The sequence below is a fragment of the Aedes albopictus genome, chromosome 3 (genome assembly GCF_035046485.1).
Source record: "Aedes albopictus strain Foshan chromosome 3, AalbF5, whole genome shotgun sequence".
Lineage (NCBI taxonomy): Eukaryota > Metazoa > Arthropoda > Insecta > Diptera > Culicidae > Aedes > Aedes albopictus.
Window position 1 is genome coordinate 383,786,035 of NC_085138.1, and position 20,995 is coordinate 383,807,029.

Consider the following 20,995-nt stretch of genomic DNA (forward strand, 5'->3'; position numbering starts at 1 on the left):
GATGCTGTTGCTTGGAATCGCTCAAATACAAAACGTTGAAAAGTCTTCATCGGTGTTTATTACCGCTAGGAACGTGACACCTCGAACATATGCTTGCAGCACATTTGCGCGCTTTATGCTTGCATCCATCTATAGATGGCCAGCAGCACCAACTGTAAAAGTGCGTGCATGGTAGGGTAGTGGAGGTATTTTGGACCGGGCAGGTATTTTGGCCCACCTAGGGAGTTTTATGATATTTATCACATAATCTCTACTAAATCTTGGTAATTTTTTATTGGAACACGAAAAGTATTCAACTATGTGATGACCTTTATTTTGGATGTCAGTTAAATATGCTGTTCAATATCAAAAATAGAGAAAATGTTTTCAGTTCCAATGAAACGCACGGAAAAGCACCAAAAACAAAGAAGGTGACAAATTTGTAGTCGGATTCAAAGAGGTATTAAATTTTACCAATAAATATTTATTTCATGTGGATGTAGTTAGGGCCTTGTAAGAACTCAAAATAAACTGTTCTTAACCTCGGTGGAGCGATAATATTTACTAAAATGGTGGTTGGAGGTATGGCCAAAATATGTTCAACATAATCAGATGTGGACATATTTTGGACCACCTGTCAGATCCATCTCTCCAGTTCCTTCTAAAGGGAGAAAATATTCATGCCAATGTAATGTACTCTAAAAACAGATAAATAGAATAAGTTGGGACCTTCCGTGATCTGGGTTGTTATACGGTAATTTTACAATGAGATTGTTGTGGGTTCGATTTGTGTCATAACAACTTTTCGACAAGTTGAAATTTTCAGGTGTTCAGTCATCCAGTTTAGAAAAGTTGTCCTTCTCGGCAATCAGTTGATGACTGAGACAATGTGTTATCTAATGTATGTTTGATAATTTACGTATCATTCAAATTATTTTATTTTTGATGGTCTTTCCCTAGGCCTTTCCACTCATTACAATATGTGTGGAACGCCTTTATATTTAGCGAAATCACTAGACTTTCACGCTTCTATGAAGCGTTACGTAATTTATGCACGGTGACTGACGTCATGCAATAGTTAATAAATACACGTTTTGCGTAACATTTATTTTATGAAACATCATACTACAATGCGTAAAAACTGGCAATTGCAACAAAATTTCATCTTTTTTATCATTACGTAATTTTTAAACGTTCCCTGCCTCAAAAAATGAATAGAAAAGATGTAAACCTCACGTAGTTTTAACTATGTTTAAATTTTTGCTGAGGTGGCATTCATTTCATCAATCAATTGAAGTTTAATTTGGTGGGCCAAAATATGTGCACTTGGTGGTCCAAAATAAAATCAGGTGGTCCAAAATAGAAGCCCAAGATCCTTCAGGAGTTTTGATATTTCTTGTATTTACTACAACAATTTTAAGTTCTGGATGGCCTTTTTCGATAGAAAACATGTTGCTCTACGTAATGCCTACTTAAATTATCCATATTTTGAAGTAGTAACTTTCTCTTTTCGCTGAATTGTTCATCCACTTCCTAAAGGGGTCCAAAATACCTCCCTTACCCTATTGCTACATTAGGCGTTGCACCGCCGACGCAACACTAACAATCACCACCACGCTGCACGTGGCGGAGGCGATAAAACCCAATCCATTGTTCTTCGATCAACTGTCGGTCGTCGATCGAAGTTAGCACTACCTACTGGCAGAGATCAAATTTCTTTCCGGTCGCAAAGACCTGCCTGCAGCGTTCGGAATTTTCGCTCATTCTCACGAAAATAGAATTCTCCCTCACGCCAATTTTCTGCGAAAATCTGGCTTGAGAAATCTCCCGCACAAAGAGGAGAGTGAAAATATATTTTCACTCACTCCCAAAGCGGCGAGAATTCCGTTTACCCTTCGTCCGCCGATCATGTTGTCTTTCCTTGACTCCTATGACGCCGACGATGATTGGTTTTATGCAGTAAATTTCCTATTCCCTCTCTGTGGTTGGCGTGGTGCTGTGGATAGAGTGCGCGTGTCGCGATTGTTTTTAGTGATGTTCCAGGTTCGAATCCCGTCGCGGGCACAATTTTTGTTAATCTGCTTTGAAAAAATTTTCGTGAGAATTGGGTGAGTGAAAATTTAACAGAACGAAAAGAAGTCATCCGCAGGTTGAAGCGATTTTCAGTTGTCATGAATCGTTGCTCTCGAAAGAAGTGGTGGAGGGGAAAAGTGTTCCTCAAGCAAAGTAGTGAAAATAAGCTTTCCCGCCGCGGTGAGAATAGCATATTTCGTATCGCTGAAACGAAAATTACGAACCCTGCCTGCCTGTGAATACAGTGTAATGGTAACACTCAAGTTCAGCAGGAGGCTGGTTGGCTACCGCCCTAATGCATTTTTAAAGTTCGACCCAATCCGTAAACAACGAGTCTGTTTGTACAACGCATTTGACCGATTTGACAGCCAAACAACACGCTCCCCCGATGCAGCTCCATCACACCGAAGCGATAATTTGTCAAAATTAGTCATCATTCTCGTCACAACACAGAGGAGACATCTTCATCGATCGCAGAAGGGACGTCCATCTCCAACACACGATGATGCGTGAAATGAAATTCTTGACCAAGATGCCGCCTTTCCAGCATTCGTCGGTCGAGCCTATCCGAATGTCGATTCTTCTGGTGTCGTTGTCGTCATACCATGCAAATGCAGAAAGACTGCTAGACGCTCTAGAAGGGTGTTAATCAAACCATAAATAATAAACATAAACAACGGCACACATCGCCGGCATCATATTTGCTGGTTGCTGGTATGGACCAGCAGCACCCGAGAGAGAGAACGATGATTGAAAATAGAAACATTAAATAGCATTTCTGTGTGTACACACAACTAATGCAAAGCTCTCCAGAAGTAGTGTAATGTGGGGTGAGAGTTCGACTTTAAGGACAAACGTCTTGAAATCCCGCTTCGACAATGCATCAGAACTTCAGACGCACAAATCTCAAAAAGCAAGCTTCAAACAACAGTGCATTTTATTATTCTGTTCTTGCTGACTTGTAATAAGCTTAAAATAAGAAGCTCAGGTGCGTCGTTTTGTTTACGAAGAGATCTGTGCTTTCGAAATCGTGAGTAGGTGCCAAAGCCGGCCATTGTGGCGGCCATTTTGGGATTCTAACAAATCTGTCCTTAATAGTATTTGATACTATTAAAACAATACAACGGATCACATAACGTTACTCTTACTTTTTCTCTTATCTTAGTAACAAATATTCCAGACCAAGGCAACTGTAAGATGCAGAGGATTCAGCGGTGTAAAGATTGAACATGCGCATGGGCATGAACATAGATGGCCGTATAATTCTTAGTTACTACTGCGTGATTGGCCAGAACAATCGAAATTTCACAAGGAATCGACAAACAGAGCTTGGGAGTAGCTTACCGTTCTCATATATACCTTCGAGAATTCTAAACATTATAAGGGAACGTCCACAAATTATGTCACGCAAAAATTGTCCACTTTCAATCTCCTCTCCCCCCTATGTCAATGATTTTGTATGAGACGTCCTTAATTTTTGTATGGATTGTAACTTTTTTCTGGAAAGGAACGTTAGTATGGCGTGCGTTGCTTACTTATTAGAGACCAAGATGACCTCTGATTCTCCACGTCTATCAAGGAAAGGAATTTTTGATAGTGGAGAGGAGGAAAAGTCACATGATCTGGATTCACTTTGGTATGTGTATGTGATTCATGCAACCTTTGTAAAAACCTTTGTTTTCATTTTGACTAAAATATTACACGTACTGATGCCGACAAATTAGTTTGTGAATGCAAAAATTAAATAAAAATATTAACAAAAAGTTGATCGAGAACTTGTTCCTACACTTGACGTGATGAACCTTTTCATATTTGTTGAGAAAAAACACGAGCAATATGACACGAGCTCACCAATCAATATATTTCACCGGTGAAGCTTCGTGGCCGTGCAGTTAGTATGACCAAGCGTAAAACCGTATCATGCCATGGGGTGAGGGTTCAATTCCCGCTCCGAGTGATGAAACTTTTCGCAAGAAATGTCCTTCCTGGTATCCACTGGTGCTCGTTATATGTGTCATATCCGTCGTTGTCTAGTGTTAAGTTTCGTTCAGTCTGTACAGCCTCGGCTGAAAACGGTGTCCGTGTCTTTGTTTTTAGAAATAAAAATTAATTAACCACGCAAACAAGGAGGAAATTAATCCCACTTGGCCGAGTCGTCCAAAATGCCAAGTGAAATTTCCGAATGTGTTCAAAAAGCACGCTAAGATGTCTTTACGCTCTGTATTGTGGTTTAAGTAATAAATTTAGGTCTTTACCATTCCACATCATTTTTGAACGATTCATTTTCTTTTATTTTCTCCACATCACGTATTTGGAGCAATCAATTTCGCTAATTTTCTTGAAAAATGTTCCAAGATATCTTTAGAAACATTCCCACATTATCAGAGTTGGAAGCATTTTTCTTAAAATCCTAAATCCTGCGATTATTTTTTTAAAGAATTTTCTAATGAAAAAAAAAAGTTCCTGCAATATAAATCCCATAAGAAACACGCCAAAGGTTTTTGGATTCGTGGAAACATTTCCAGAAAACTAAAACTTGGATAATTTTTAAACAGAACTGAGAAAATGCACAGAGGTATCTCCGAAAAAAAAACTGAATAAAACAATTTTTTAGTAAAACTTATAATGTGAGCTTGAACTTGAGTAGGATACACTAGAAAAAAAAATCGAGAAATGTTTGATTTATGTCTATTTAATTCCAGTTCTCTAAATACCTAGGTAATTTCTTTTTTTTTCTTGATTCATAAGCAAGAGTTCCTATGGTTTGTTTGAAATTTTTCCGTTTTTTTTTTTCAAAACTTTTAAACGATTTTTTTTTGAGAATTTATCCATTTATTCATCAAGGAATCCCTGAAAAGATTGCCCATGTTTTTTTTTTCTCCAAAGTCTTCACTCTAAATAGAAATATACGGCGTAGTACTCTGAAAATTCCACTGGTAATTTGACACATATTTTTAGCTTATAACAGATGGAATCATTGGAAGTAAATAAGATTTAATTTCCGTGGATGCACTTAGAAAATATCATTAGATTTTTCTGATTTTTTTATGGAATTCCTGAAAAATACTCGGTGTAGAGTCCGAAGTTCAGTTTATTTCTATTCATCCCATAGATATACATTATGCGAAATGATCATTATTGCCACGATTCTTTTTGACACAAATATACAAGTTTTTTGTTCAATTTCATATTGCATTTTACAGTCAAAGAGTCAGCTACGCCAATCAAAAATATACAAAAATATACAATTCTTCATATTTTGTCCCAAAGTTCTTCGATTTGTCAAGCTTTACTTTTATTTTCAGTTCTTGAAAATTTTTAAATACATCTTTTTCATTTTCATTTTTTGCCTTTCTCGTACACTAAGTGTACTGGAAAGGCTATATATTCACTCCAAAAATGACATTTTGATAGAAGGCCCGGAAGGTCAAGTCACATATACCAATCGACTCAGCTCGACGAATTGAGGTGATGTCTGTGTGTGTGTATGTGTGTATGTGTGTGTGTATGTGTGTGTACAAATAAACTCACATCAGTTTTTGGCAGTAAACCTCAACCGATTTTAATGACCGAACGTTCATTCGACGCGGCATCTGGTCCCATTGTGTCCTATTGAAAATGGTTCGGATCTGTTCAGCCGTTCCGGAGTTATGGCCATTTAGGTGTTCCGGATCGGTACCCCTGGAAGGGGCCAGACATGAACATGCACCAAACCCATGCATGCGACCCATTAAACCACGGGATTTACGATTATCTGATGAACGGTAAGCAGGAAAATAGTCTCAGATCATATCTGAACCGGTAGTGTTCCGGAACCGGTTCTGGTTGTCCCCCCGGAAGTGGCCAAATATCAAATTAAACATAACCCATGCATGCGACACATCAAACAGCGGCTTTTTCGATAATCTGATGAACGGTAAGCAGGAAAACAGTATCAGACCATATCTGAACCGATAGTGTTCCGGAACCGGTTCCGGATGTCCCACCGGAAGTGGCCAAATATAAAAGAGTACCAAACCCAAGCATGCGACACATTAAACAGCAGCATTTTCGATAATCTGATAAACGGTTAGCATAAAAACAATATCAGACCATATCTGAATCGATAGTGTTCCGGAACCGGTTCCGGATGTCCCACAGGAAGTGGCCAAATATAAAAGTGAACCAAACCCATGCATGCGACACATCAAATAGCGGCATTTTCGATAACCTGATGAACGGTTAGCAGGAAAACAGTATCAGACCATATCTGAATCGGTATTCGTCCGGAACCGGTTCCGGGGGTCCCGACGGATGTGGACAAATATAAAAGAGTACCAAACCCATGCATGCGATACAACTAATATCGGCTTTTCTGATAATTTGATGACTGGTTATCAAGGAAAAATGTTAGGACCACATTAGAGACAGCCAGTAGTGCTGTAACCAGTTCCGGGTGCCCCTCCGAAAGCGGCCAAATATAAAATTGAAATGAACCTATGTATGCGACACAGCACAGCTCGGATTTTTTTAATAACCTTATGAACGTTAGCAAGCAAACAGGTTCAGACTGGTGAAAAAAATGTTTTACGCATATGGTCAAATCTCAACCGTTACGTAGTAATTGAACTTTACATATTTTTAATGGAGATTTAGGCTCTTGAAGCATGCTATATGGGAATATTTAATGTGGGGAATATGTCTGGACTCCTAAAATGACGACTAGAATATCCAAGATGGTGGTCTAAATCCAATATGGTGACTTCAAATTCAAGATGGCGTCTGTTTAAAGAAGTTTAAGGCTCTAAAACCATGCAATATGAGTATATTTGGTATGAGGAAGATGTCCGGAGTCCAAAAAGGCCGGCCAGAATATCCATGATGGCGATCAAAAATTTAAGATGGCGGCTCCAAATTCAAAATCGTGGCTGTTTAATGGAATTTTAGGGCCTGAAACAATGCATTATTGGTATATTTGGTATGGGGATGATGTCTGAATTCTAAAAATGGCGACTAGAATATCCAAGATGCTGGCCCAAAATCCAAGATGGTGGCTCCAGATTCAAGATGGCGGCTGTTTAATGAAGTATATTTTTCGTAGGAAACATGCCTGGACGCCAAAAATGGTGATTAGAACATACAAGATGGTAATCTTAAATCCTAAATGGCGGCTTCAAATTCAAGATAGCGTCTTTTTCTTAAGAGTTTGAGGCTCAAACATTAAAAACCAGATTAACGATATGATCTCTGGCATCATGAAATGGATTTCTGTTAACTGTATGGAAGTGCGATATACATCAACATTTCACATGAGTTTTATTGAAATGGGGGTTCGAAGGCACGAGAAAGGCGCCATCACCGTTAGGTGGATTAATTAGGGTTTTTTTTGTTTATAGAGACTTTACCCTGAAGGGGCATTCGTCTCTAATTCATTTTCATTATTTTTTTTGATAAACAGAGTTCAATAAAATGTAGCTTTTCTTTAATTTAACAACTGCGCTATTACTTTTCTATGTGTTACGTCTAAAACTTGAAATTTTGATTATTTTTTTTTGAAAATTGGAAATCAGGAACACTGGAAAACTTCCAATTTGAGCTATGCACGCTATGTCCAAAGAGAAGTATTATGAAAAGTGATTGAACCCCAAAATTTATTCGCTAGAACCATTTTTTTGGACCTCTAGATTCAGAAAATGTGTGAATTAAAATACGTAATCCATTTTAGGTTTATTTTCCATCCAATTTCATATGGGACGAAATTGACCTTAAAATGACTTTTTTCCATATTTGTATGGAAAAATAGGAAAAAAAAAATCAAAAATATTAAAAAAAAACCCAAGATGAAATATTTTAAACCGCACAGATTCTGGAGCTAGAGGTACAAAACTACGATCCTAGGGAATAACATTTGAGGTATATCCGAATTTTATAATACTTCTCTTTGGGAATAGCGTGATTATGTGTCCCGCATCAGTGCAAAATATATCTGGTTACTATGTTTTATTCACACAGAAGACATGCCAAATAAGGTAAAACAAAAAAATGGGTAAAAACATTTTGTCAATTTGTTTAGACCACAAATCAAACGTAATTGGAAACAAATGAAATCCATGTTGGAAATAAACATTTTTTTTTCAATTTTTGGCAGGCTATTTTTTAAAAGCTCTCAGAAAAAATGGTTTGTGTGACAGGTCGGTCACATTCGATCCAAAAAAAAACAAAGAAATTCCACAAAATCTTTCCGAGAAATTTACAGGGTGTCCAATGAACACTGTCCATTCAAATGCAGTTTTCTGATTCCCGGATTTTTCCTGGGTATGGACAAACTTCCCGGGTATGAACAAACGCAAAGTATTGGTCTAGTAGGACACTACTCGGTACATTTTTATACACAATTTTAACTTGGTGTACAACTTGATACGAATTTTGAAAAATGAATTGAAAAAACTAACAAACTCTACAATCACCGACATTAATTTCCTTTTTACACAAAACGACTTCTATCCTAAGTCTTTTTAAAAGGTCCTTTCTGTAACAAGTAAATGGATTATATATGAAAATATTACTGAAATTACGTCACAGTCCCTTTTGTGAATTTTAAGGTAAATATCGGGAAAAAAAAGATATCAAAACATTTTTGATGAACAACCAGGTCTTCAAAGAAAAACATTTATCAATTATTTGCTATTTTTACAAATCTCCATGTTAATTTTTATTCTGTTTCCATAATCATTATGAACAATTTACTTGCTATCTCAAAATCGACACCGATTTTCTCCGAATTTTACAAAAAAAAACTTTTTAATTCGTCTCTAAATATATCTCGAGGACATTCAACATTTCTTCCTTGAGGAAATACTCCTTGGGTTCTGCCAAAAATTCTCCTAAAATTGACGCATACAACTTCTTCTAGAAAGCTGTGTTTGCATTATAATTTCGCAATAATATCAGGAATTCTATGGAATACTTTCCCGGAGATGCGAGTGCTTCCAGAAAGTAACATTTTTCAGATATTATTCACAGATTCCGTAGATAATTCTTCTGTAGATTCAGCAATTGTACTCAGGAAATCTGTCAAAAAATTCTTAGCGGATTCCACGAGATTCTTTCAGATGTAGCATTCTTTAGGAAAATTCGCTATAATTTCCTGTATTGTATTTACTCACTCTTCAGAATTTTCTTTTGATTTTTTTCCTAAGGCTCCTCCAAAACTCTGTACAAAAACGGAAAGATACAATTCCGCTATGAACTCTGTCAGGCATTTTTCAAGAATATTCTTCTTGACTACTGCCAAAGGGATCAAATAGGATATGGCAGAAATTATAAAGAGTTTCACTAAGAATGTTAACAGAATTCATTCAGAAACTGACACACTTTTTTTCAAACGTAAAAATCTAAAAACGTAACGTCCGCAGGAATTTTCCAAGAATTCCGAGAGGGCCTCCATGGACTTTTTGAAAGAATCCTGCTGTCAGGGTTTTCCTAGCAAAACTCGAAAATCTTCTAGAAATCTGAAAATTTCGCCTGCACGAATTTACCGAGATCCAAGAGAAACTACTAAAATTCCTAAGTGAATGCCTAAAACAAAAAGTCAGTCGGCAGCTCTGATAATGTTGCTATGATTTTATTCACGACTTGCTTGTCACTAATGCAGTACAAACATGAAGATTTTTTCCTGGTACCACTTACAATTTCCCGTGTTTTTCCCGGTGATTTCGAATTCCCGGGGTTTTCCCGGTTTTCCCGTATTTCCCGGATGGATGGACACCCTGAATTTAACACTTTTTGCATCTTCCATCTGTTGTTTTTTTTCTCGATGACAGAGGAAGGGGCTCCTCAATATACATTGTAGAAATCAGTGTGATCAGGTTATAAAAAAATAGTTTTATCCGTTCTATCAGTTAACGGATGAACATGGATATTTTTGTTTGAAATGAACGAAATCTGTCTCCTTAAGATTTTTTTCAAGTGAATCTCAATGAAGGGTTTCCATAGAAATCAAAATAATATTGTGGAAGTAATGTCTGCAGGAACTATCATAAAAATTTCTAGCGGAGTTATTGAAAAATTTCAGGACTTCTTGGAACAAAATGTGGGGAAATCTTCGGAGGAACATTCTGTAGGGTTCTTTGGAATAAGTGTAGGAGAGATTTCTGGACAAAAACTGGTGTGGGAAGCCTCGCAAGTAGTTTTGGAGAGGGGTGGGGTTATTCTTGGAGAAGTTTCTGGGGGAATTTCTGTAAGAATCCTCGTTTGAAATGCAGCAATTTGTCGAGGAATTCCTTAAAAATTTATGAAAGATTTTTTGAAATATACAGTCAGGAGGATCTTTGAATGAACTTCTGAGGAAATTGTCACAAAATTTTTAAATAATCCTCGCAAAAATTTCTAGATGGATACTAGAGCTTTGTTCGGAAGATTTCCTCGAATAATTTAGGAGGAATTATGTAAGGAACCGGAACAGAAATTTTTGAAGAAAAATTTAGGAGAAATCTCCAGACGTATTCTCAGAAAAAAATATGCTCTCGGAGGACTAATGGAAGAATTCGGGTCCAGATGACAATGTCCGAGGCCATACGCGCCAACTTGTGACGTAGTTGGGGGGGTCATAATATCCTATGTGCCTCTTTCCATGGACTTCGTAGCATGTTCGGACGACAAAATGCGCCATAAACCCCTGGGACATTATGGTCTCAGATGTTATGATACAGCACCGAGGAATCCTTGAAAAGAGGAATTTCCGCAGCGATCTTTAGAAAATTCTTGGAGTAAAGGCATCCTTGGGGGAATCTTCGTTGAAACTTTCAACCTCTAAGTACGTGCGCCTGTTTGATCCGAAAACTTCACCACGCTTACAGTGCATACGACTGGCGAAGTTGTTTGGTGATGTTTTACTTTTTACAATAACGCGCGTTCGGAAGGATTGAGGGAATCCTAGTAGGATTTTCTCGAGAAATTTTCGCAAGAACTTGTGCATAAGAAATTATTGGAAAATTCGAGAACAAACTCTGAAGAAGATTGGAAGATTCTTCGAAAACATTCATGGAGGAAAACATTTCTGAGGAATTTCTAAGGGAATCTTTGGGAAACCTCTGTCGGTATCGTCTGGGAATATCTGCTGCAATTTTCAAAGAAGCTTCAGGGTAAGTTTTCAATAGTTTTATCAAGAAATTCTCCGATGAATTCTAAAAACAAATCTAAGGATGAATTTCCGGAGACATCAACTTGGCATTCCTTTGAGCAAGTATTAAAGAAATTGCTGAAAATTGCCACTATAGAATTCCAGACAGGAGGAAGCTTCAAATGTAATTCTGATGGATTTTGTAAAGAAATTGTGGAAAAATATAATGGAGAAGTTCTTGGAATAGTTCTCAAAGACACAAGAAAGATTTTTTTAAAGTGTTCTCGGAAAAAATCTCGTAAATTTCATATATACTTGGACAAACTGCTTAAGCCTCCTTAGATGTTAGGGTTTTCACACTACGATGGCGTTGCATACGTTCAGCGTGCCTATCTGGGTCTTATTGACCCCAACATCCTACTTAATCCTAAGAAGTCCTGGAATTTGTGAAAAAAACCTCGTAGAAATGTTTTTTTCTGCAAAGATCTTTAAAAATCTAATGGCAGAATACTCAGACAAATTTCTAAAGAAGAACGATAAAAATCCTAAAAAATGCTTAAATTTGGGGCCTTGTGTCTTGTGTCACGGCTTCCAGTCGTTCGATTTAGTTAGAATTTTGACCACATATTGACAAAAGTATGTATTCACAAAAGTTCAAATATCTTCACATCTGGCATTCCTTTAACCAACCGAAAATTGCACCCATCACTCTTAAAATGAAAAACTCTACAGTTCCAAAGCATAGTTTAACCCCAGCTTGCACTACGGCATGCTAGTGCCACAACACACCGCCCCGCATCGTTTGAGGACCCTTGGACCAGCAGAGTCGAGCGAAAAGTCCTCCATCATGGGCCCACACATACAGGGGATAGACAAAATGATCGGGACAGGCAAAATTTTCACTTTTCAAAAAATGTTCAATTAGCTGTAACTTTTCGAAAAGTGCATCAAATATTTTCAAATTTTTACTGTAAGTTCCTCAACTAGTTGTGTAACAGTGGACAAAATTTGGAAAAGATCGGACAATTCTTCACGAAATTATAAAGATTTTTGAAAAAGGTAAAATTATTCGATAGCCAACTTTGAGCTGTTATATCTCCGGATTCAATGAACCGAATGCAATGAAATTTTGTTCATTTATGACTTATATAATGAGCTATGAAAAACCATTGACTTAACTTAATATTCTTAACACGAAAGAAAGTTATAACGATTAGATTATTTTTCTAAAAAAAACGCCAAATTATCCAAAACATCAACATTGTTTCAAAATTCAAGATGCAAATTATAGTTCATTTAGTTTCCCTCTAATTGACTTATTTATAAATCCGTTTTGATGGAAAGTTACAACATAGCCGCCAATAAATTGAAAAAGTAATGGGATGCATATTAAAAATAGACCAATTTACTAAAAAATCGTGAAAAAAATAAAATCGCTATAACTTTTTCGCTCGTTAAAAATTTCAAGTTATGTTAAATGTTTTCCAGAGTTCATTATATAAGTCATGAATGGTCAAAATTTCATTGCAATCGGTTCATTGAATCCGGAGATATAACAGCTCAAAGTTGGCTATCGGATAATTTTATCTCCTTCAAAAATATTTATAACTTCGTGAAGAATTGTCCGATCTTTTCCAAATTTTGTCCACTGATACACAACTAGTTGAAGAACTTACAGTAAAAATTTGAGAATATTTGATGCACTTTTCGAAAAGTTACAGCTAGTTGAACATTTTTTGGAAAGTGAAAATTTTGCCTGTCCCGATCATTTTGTCTATCCCCTGTAGTATTACACTGCATGGGAGTCAGCCGGAATGTGGAAAGTGTGCGATACGGGATAAGCGTCGCCGGTTGGAACTGATTTGAATCTTTACGGTCGGACTGGGCTCTCCGTACAATCGTTCCGACCTCACCACATAGCTATAGTTATGGGATGTGACTCTGTAGAGTATGCGAAACAACTTCAACAACAGCATTGGCTTTAACATTTGTTCCACATTGCGGAAACACAATGCGTTTTTGTTTAATCAAATACAACTAATTTGTAACACTTCGTAGATTCGAGAAACGCTTAGAAAAATTCCCCAACCGGTCTGATCGTCAATTCTTGGATCTGAACGCGTGGATGGGTTCCGAGGGCGTACAGTACAGCTTCCGAAACGTCTTCGGCTTCCAGCATGGGGTATTTCCCGTTGCGCATGGATTCCGGGATGATTTCCGTTTCAACAGCTCCAGGGCTGATGCTCTGTGAAAATTCAATAAAAATATGTCAAACAACTAGTCGGAAACCTTTCTGAATCACACTTACCGTGACCTTAATCTTCGTCCCAGCGTTCCTCAGCTCGTTCATCATCGTTTCCGTGATGGCTGTTACGGCATGCTTCGAGCCATTGTAAATGTTTATTTTGGGGAAGTTGAGCACCTTGTGTCCGGCAATGCTGTTGATATGAATGATGTGACCATCGACCGAACGTTTCTTCATCGATTGATAAGCCTCCCGACTGCACAGCACCAGCCCCATCACATTGGTATCCAGCACTTCCCGCAGCATTTCCGTATTCCCCGCATCGAGAAGATCCGTCTGGCGACTGATTCCAGCATTGTTGATCATCACGTCAACTCCTCCGAACTTCTCCTCCACCCACTTGAAGGTCTTCAAAATGTCTTCCTCCTTGGACACATCGCACTTGACCGCATGAAGCCGATCCCTTGCCGATTCCGGCAAATCCTCCTTCAACGCCTCGGTACGTTCTACGCGTCGTGCCAACCCCACAACCACCATGCCAGCCTTGGTCAAATCCTTGGCAATGGCGGCACCGATGCCCGAACTGGTACCGGTCACTACGGCTACCTTTCCAACCCAGCGATCCATTCTGATACGAGTTTGCTGATACGCGACGTGATTCTTCTGACCAACCGACTCAGACTGAGCCTGATAACGAAATATTTTGGTTTTTATCTGTTTCGTGGGTGTCCGTAATTGGAAATGATAAGGCAAAATCGGGTTATATCACGAGACACGCTGCAGTGATTTGGAATTGTCTATATATGCCTTCTTCTTTCAACTCAACATACTATAGAATATAAACACGCGCTTTCGTAGATGGTTTAATGGAGTTACGTTCCAATTGAGCGTGGTTCTCAGTTCTGTGTTCGATGAATACTGTTATATTTATTTATTGAAGGATTTCTTTGCCAATTGAACTTTTAGTCCCGAAACATCGTGTGCCAAGCCAAGGATTATAAGAATAATTGCAGTACGAAAGGATCTTGGACTAATCGGATGGAAGTCTTGATAAACTCAACAGTCAAGCATGCTTGACTCCAACTTTCTCCACGCCATGCTAGTACAATAGCACAGCGACCATCGTTTGAGGGCCATTGTACTAGCCAGGGTCGAGTAATCCATCATGGGACCATATTGCATTGGAGTCAGCAGGAATGCGGAAAGTGCGTTACGGGTTACGGCTCGTCAAGGATCTGCGTACAATTGGTCCGATGTAACCGTGGAGAATGTGGAATAACTCCAACAACGATTATAACATTTGTTCCACATTGCGGAAACACAATGCGTTTTTGTTTAATCCAATACAACTTATTAAACCACATTGAGTGTATGCATACAAGAAACATTTAGAAAGCTTCCCCAACCGGTTTGATCGTCAGTTCTTGGATCTGAACTCGTGGAGGTGTTCCTAGGGCGTACAGCACAGCTTCCGAAATGTCCTCGGCTTCCAGCATTGGGAATTTTCCGTTGCGCATGGCTTCCGGGATGATTTCTGTTTCTACAACTCCGGGACTGATGCTCTGTGAAAGTTTAGTAGAAAAATGTCAAACAACTTCACCGAATAGTCCGCTCAAAACCATTACATACCGTAACCTTGATCTTCGTTCCGGCGTTCCTCAGTTCGTTCATCATCGTTTCCGTGATGGCCGTCACGGCATGCTTCGAACCAGTATAAATATTCATTTTAGGTGAATTGATCACTTTGTGTCCGGCAACGCTGTTGATATGAATGATGTGACCATCGACCGAACGCTTTTTCATCGATTGATAAGCTTCCCGACTGCACAACACCAGTCCCACCACGTTCGTATCCAGCACTTCCCGCAGCATTTCCGTATTCCCCACTTCGAGCAGTTCCGTCTGGCGAACGATTCCGGCGTTGTTGATCATCACGTCAACTCCTCCGAACTTCTCCTCGACCCACTTGAAACTCTTCAGTATTTCTTCCTCCTTGGACACATCACACTTGACCGCATGAAGCCGATCTCTTGCCGATTCCGGCAATTCCTCCTTTAACGCTTCGGTACGTTCCACCCGCCGTGCCAAGCCCACAACCACCATGCCAGCCTTGGCCAAATCCTTAGCGATAGCAGCGCCAATTCCCGAGCTGGAACCGGTCACTACAGCTACCTTTCCTACCCAGCGATCCATTCTGAAACGAGTGTACTGATACGCGACGTGATTCTTCCGACCAACCGACTCAGACTGAGCTTGGTAAAGAAATATTTTGCCTCTTATCTGTTCCATAGGTGTCTAGTCCGTGTTTATTGCGAATCATTCTGCAATACCATAATTGGAATTGATATGGCAAAATCGGGTTATAATATACGAGACATGCAACACTGATTTGGTATTGCATATGCTTTCTTCCACCAAATCAACAAACTACAATATATCAATACGCTCCACAGTGATGCGGTCCCATACAAAGTCTTAACATGAGTAATATACGTTCACAGCTTGCCGGACTGTATTGTTTATTAATACAAAGTAACGAGCAGTAATTTTGACTTTTTATGGGTCACATTGACGACCACTTTCAGGACCACTCCGTAATCCTGGTTCCCCCAGGGAAGCGGACCATTTATGGGTGCTTTCAAACCCCATCTTACGACACATCATGATTTAAAAAAATAAGTCCATTAGAAGTCGTTTCAGAACGTTTGGGTCAGATTGGCCACCTTCAGGACTATTCCGAAATCTTGCTTCCCTCAGGACAGAGGACAATTTATGCATGTTTTTTAGGCTCATCTTGCGACACATCATTTTCCATAATTCTGCAAAATAAGTCAATTAAAATTCATTTCAGAACTATTGGGCTAAATTGGCCACTTTCAGGATCATTCCGGAATCCTGGTTCCCCTGGAGACGTGGACAATTTTTTGATGTTAAACCCCATGTTTATTCACTGTTTGGCCACATTGGCCACTACAAATGATATTCTGAAAACCAAGTTTCCTCGGGGAAAAGGACAATTCCTAACTGTCTTTGAAACCTACCTTGCGACATGTGAATCTATATGGCTTTGCAAAAAAAGTCATTCGACCTATTTGACATCTCAATTTAGTCTTTACATCTTTCCTAGAACAACTAGAATTTGAAAACATGACACAAAATGTAGAATCAAAACTGAAAAAAAAACTCTTATTAATTTGAAAGTCCGACTCTGGCTATGATCGGGTATAGTGAGTGATCGCACAGCCTGTGCAGTTCAGTGAAGTTTTTTACCACGTTTTGACTGCAGTTTATATCTAAATGGCTGTTCAACGGTTCACCTGATCCTGTTCTTTGTGTGGCATATGGAGTTTTGCTGATTTGATGCTGATAACCCATAATATCGATGAAATTTGCTGATGGATATCTGAGTCACCTACTGCATTTTTGGAGCGCCATTCCTTTTATCCACATTATCAGCTGTCAAATTTTGACACTCACCGTTTTAGCCGTTCGAACACCTGCACTCAAAAAGAAAACTGACGGTGCTCCTCCTATCTTACTCCATTTTGCCTTCAAAAGTGAGCGTAACGTTTTCTTTAGACGATATCTTGCAACTCGAAATCTTTCGCTTCACCATCTTGGATATGCGACGGAATCCAAGATATATCTCAACGAGAACCTTACTAAGCTTAGTCGTAGGATTAAGAGAGCCGCACTGAAGTTGAAGCATGATGGGACGCTTCACACCGTTTTCACTTATGATGGAGTTGTTTACACAAGAGCTGCTGCTGATGTTGAACCAAATCCAATCTTCTCATTGGACCAGTTACGAACATAATCCTTTTCCTTCTAAGTTACTGTTCCCTCTCTCTCTCTCTTTCTCTTCTTGGCGTAACGTCCTCATTGGGACAAAGCCTGCTTCTCAGCTTAGTGTTCTATGAGCACTTCCACAGTTATTAACCCTTCAGGACGCGCGCTGTTGTAAAAAGTACAACACCACCAAAAAACCTCGCTCGTCTTATACAGCGCGAGCGCGGTGCAGTTTTAGGTTCAAACAGGCGCGCGTCCTGAAAGGTTAACTGAGAGCTTCCTCTGCCAATGACCATTTTGCATGCGTATATCGTGTGGCAGGCACGAAGATACTCTATGCCCAAGGAAGTCAAGGAAATTTCCTTTACGAAAAGATCCTGGACCGGGAATCGAACCCGTCACCCTCAGCATGGTCATGCTGAATACCCGTGCGTTTACCGCCTCGGCTATATGGGCCCTTACTGTTCCCTACCAACAATATTTCCATGCCTACTATCCTTTGATTATTCCGCTCCTGAAAGTTATCTGCTAGTTTTCCTTTCTTAAAAGTGTCTACATAATCCCTCCGTAGATTTCCGTGTCTCCGTTTCCGTTTTCCTTTGTTTTCTTCCATCCTAAAAGTTGTACATTCAATGAGCATTCGTTCATCGAATTCGTCAAGTGCTCATGCTGCTATGCTGACGACGCTTCTGGACCTGCTATTGCTGCTGCTGTTGTTGATTCTGTTGTTGGCCATTTTTTCAATGTGTTTATTTCCTTTCATTCGAATTCACGAACTGTACTGCATTTGTTAGTTTTATAAATGAATTATTTTTTGAAAGGTTACTTCTTCGTTGCTGCTTTGCTGCTGTTGGATAGGGTGGGACAATCTTGTTTGAGTTCGCTTACCATGTCTTCGATAGATGCCGGATAACCAAACTAATGCTCTGTCAAATGGTTGTATTCCTCGTGCTGTGATGAACAGTATGCTTAATAGTAATTATCTTAATATGTGCCACATTAATATGCAAAGTATGTGTGCTCGGCAGATGTCGAAATTCAACGAATTTAAGCTATGTTTCCTTCAAAGTAAAGTAGATATTGTCTGTGTTACAGAAAGTTGAATCACAAGTGATGTAAATGATAACTTGATTGCTATGGATGTGTATTACCTCTTGAGACTCGACAGACGTTATTGTCGTGGTGGTGGTATTTGCGTTTACTTTAAGAATGATTTGAAATTTAAAATTCTTTGCCATTCGGAATTATTACCCGATGTTGAAACTCTAATCTTACTGAATATTTATTCGTTGAAGTTCATCATAAGCAGGACAAATTTTTGCTTGGAATTTTTTATAACCCTTCTAGCTCGGATTGCTCTGATGCAAAATTTGATTAATTGTCTGAACTGTCCGTACAATACCCTAACACAGTTATAATAGGAGACAATGATGCAAATTATCACCTCACGGCGTGCATATGGTGAAGGTTTATCACAAAAAATTAGGCATCGCCAAATCCGCCGTTTTTCGAAAATATGGACTTCTAGCTTTCATTTAACGTGTTCCCCAAAAAAATCCACCGAGGGATCCCGAACAACTTTTTCAGAATACTGTTTTTCCCCATACAAAATGCACGGTTCCAAATTAATCCCTATTTCTACTTAACAAACATACCCAATTTTTGTATGAAAAAGTTCCCCCGATGGAATATTTCGATGTTGGGCTTGAATGAAAGCTGGTAGCGTCAACTTTCACGTAGCGTAAAAATTAGCGATGCCCATTTTTTTGTAATAAATTTGTTCTACCAGACACACCGTGACCTCTTTAGTGCTCATCACAACTCATCAACTGTATATTTATCGCGTGCGATTGAACTGTGCACTGATCAGCGATGACCAGCAGCAAAGAGGTGGCAAAACGAACATGATTTAAATCACAAACGATTTTGCACACATCTGACTGTGCCGCCACATGCTCGCCCGAACAGCCGAACCATACCGAATAGGTTGGTTTGCGAAGCTACGGCACGAACGCTCGACACGCACACAGAAGCAACATTCGCATGTACCGATACCATACTAATAATGCTTCCAGCCAACGATGCTTCGCGATAAGCTGTGTCGAAAAGCATCGAAAGCGATGAAAAGAGATGCTTGGCTAGAACGCAACGGCTCAACGGCGAAAAGGACGAGTCAACTATGCTGATCAGTGTTGAGCCCGTTCGTGTGCTACTCGTATGGGAGGTTGATTGAATAAAGCGAGGATGGGTGAAAACGTATTCGTTGTCGAAAGCAAATCGCATCATTTCGCGAATGTTTTCATCAAATAGCAAGCTTGATAGGAGATTTCAATACAGATTTGAACAGATTCTGGAGTAACATTTGAAAAGGGCATACAAGTATTGGTAAACAATGACTTCACACGTCGCTCCTGAGCCCCCATCAGCTTATTCACAAAAACTAAGACCGTTATCAGATAGAGCAAACATTGATCTTTCGGATAACGGTGTTCATTTGCGTGGGCGGGCTGCTGTTATGCCCTACGGAGCGTTTTCGAAAAAAGACACAAGACCTCTTGGGCCCTTTTCAAATGTTGCTCCAGAGATCATGTAGGGAAGCGCAGTAGGCGTTGCCGCGCGCAGACGTGTTTTGATTTGCTCGTCATATTTGCTCCGCGTTCGCCAGCTTGTTTTTGCGATTCGGCTGACGGTTCGACCGGTGCTACGCCATCCGGATGGTTTACCGCGTATCAAAAAGTGTTAGTTCTGCTAGGTTCTGTGTGAATTTAATTAACGAGAAAATGATTTATTGATTTCGGGTAGAAGTCAAATTTAGTGCAAATTTAGTTTCGCGGCCGCTACGCCATCCGGAAGTTTTCGTGTCTTGTGTATGATTGTGTTGCTAGCAGTTCGGTTAGCTTTCGTTGTGCGGATTTTCTTCGTGATTCCACCAGTGAAACGGCCGACGCAATTCCACACCGTGAAAAGATGTACTAGTGTTCATTCGAAAAAATATGGATTGGGTATTCCTCGGAAGATTTGAATTTCAAAAAGTGAATATGTTATCTAAAGTGGATAAAAATGCAAGCATTCGGAATGTGGTCTAGCGATGACCGATTGTTCGCGTGACAGGGGTAAAACGGGTGGAAATCAAAATGAGTGGTGTTTACCTGGGTGGATGTTTCCATAGTGATGCAGTGCTGCCTTGGATGACCTTTGGTGTACATTTTGTGTTACATGAAAAACTAAACATGTGGGTTTGATTTTGCCGACTGAAGTGGAGCTACGCCATCCGGTGAAAAGTTTACTGGAAAATTTTCAAAAGAAGAATTTGCGATTGTGTTTATCCGAAGGTTTCGCCAGAGTATGACAGACTACGAGTAACTTGGTGAGATCTTTCCTATCAAAATGCTTAATTTTATTTATGTATACGTGTGAAAATTACTACACTAAATACGCGCCAGAACCAAAAATATAAATTTTTGATTCAGGAAGTGTTAATGCATTTCAGATATCCATTTGATATCCGGATGCATTAATGCGGGGCTTACTGTTGCAGAAGACGACCTCAGGATGCACGTGCGAGTCAAGGCATACCTCGAAATGGGTCGTTAGATGTACAGTAGAGCTATCACCTTCCATCTCCAGGACTAAAAATGTTTACGTCTATGCATAAAAGTAAATGGCCAAAACAGATGCAGACATTTTTCTTCCATAAAAGCACTGCCGGTCAGTGGGCGATGGATTGTACTTACATACATACATACAGATTTGAACAGATCATGTAGCAAAACACATAAACTAAAAATGTTGTTGATTCTCTCGGACTT

At 39.3% G+C, this 20,995-nt stretch overlaps 3 protein-coding genes across 8 annotated transcripts in view; all 3 read right to left on the reverse strand.

Annotated features, from left to right (window-relative positions):
• LOC109400777 (CD151 antigen) overlaps positions 1-20,995 on the reverse strand; it is a 323,911-nt gene that overhangs the window by 232,609 nt on the left and 70,307 nt on the right. The window lies entirely within an intron of this gene.
• Positions 13,128-14,118, reverse strand: LOC109400779 (farnesol dehydrogenase-like). The gene is made up of 2 exons (XM_062860121.1): positions 13,461-14,118; positions 13,128-13,397 (listed from the first exon to the last, which is right to left on the reverse strand). The coding sequence occupies exons 1-2, from the start codon at positions 14,022-14,024 to the stop codon at positions 13,224-13,226; spliced, it is 738 nt and encodes a 245-aa protein (XP_062716105.1). The 5' UTR covers positions 14,025-14,118; the 3' UTR covers positions 13,128-13,223.
• Positions 14,689-15,657, reverse strand: LOC109400783 (farnesol dehydrogenase-like). The gene is made up of 2 exons (XM_062860120.1): positions 15,027-15,657; positions 14,689-14,959 (listed from the first exon to the last, which is right to left on the reverse strand). The coding sequence occupies exons 1-2, from the start codon at positions 15,588-15,590 to the stop codon at positions 14,786-14,788; spliced, it is 738 nt and encodes a 245-aa protein (XP_062716104.1). The 5' UTR covers positions 15,591-15,657; the 3' UTR covers positions 14,689-14,785.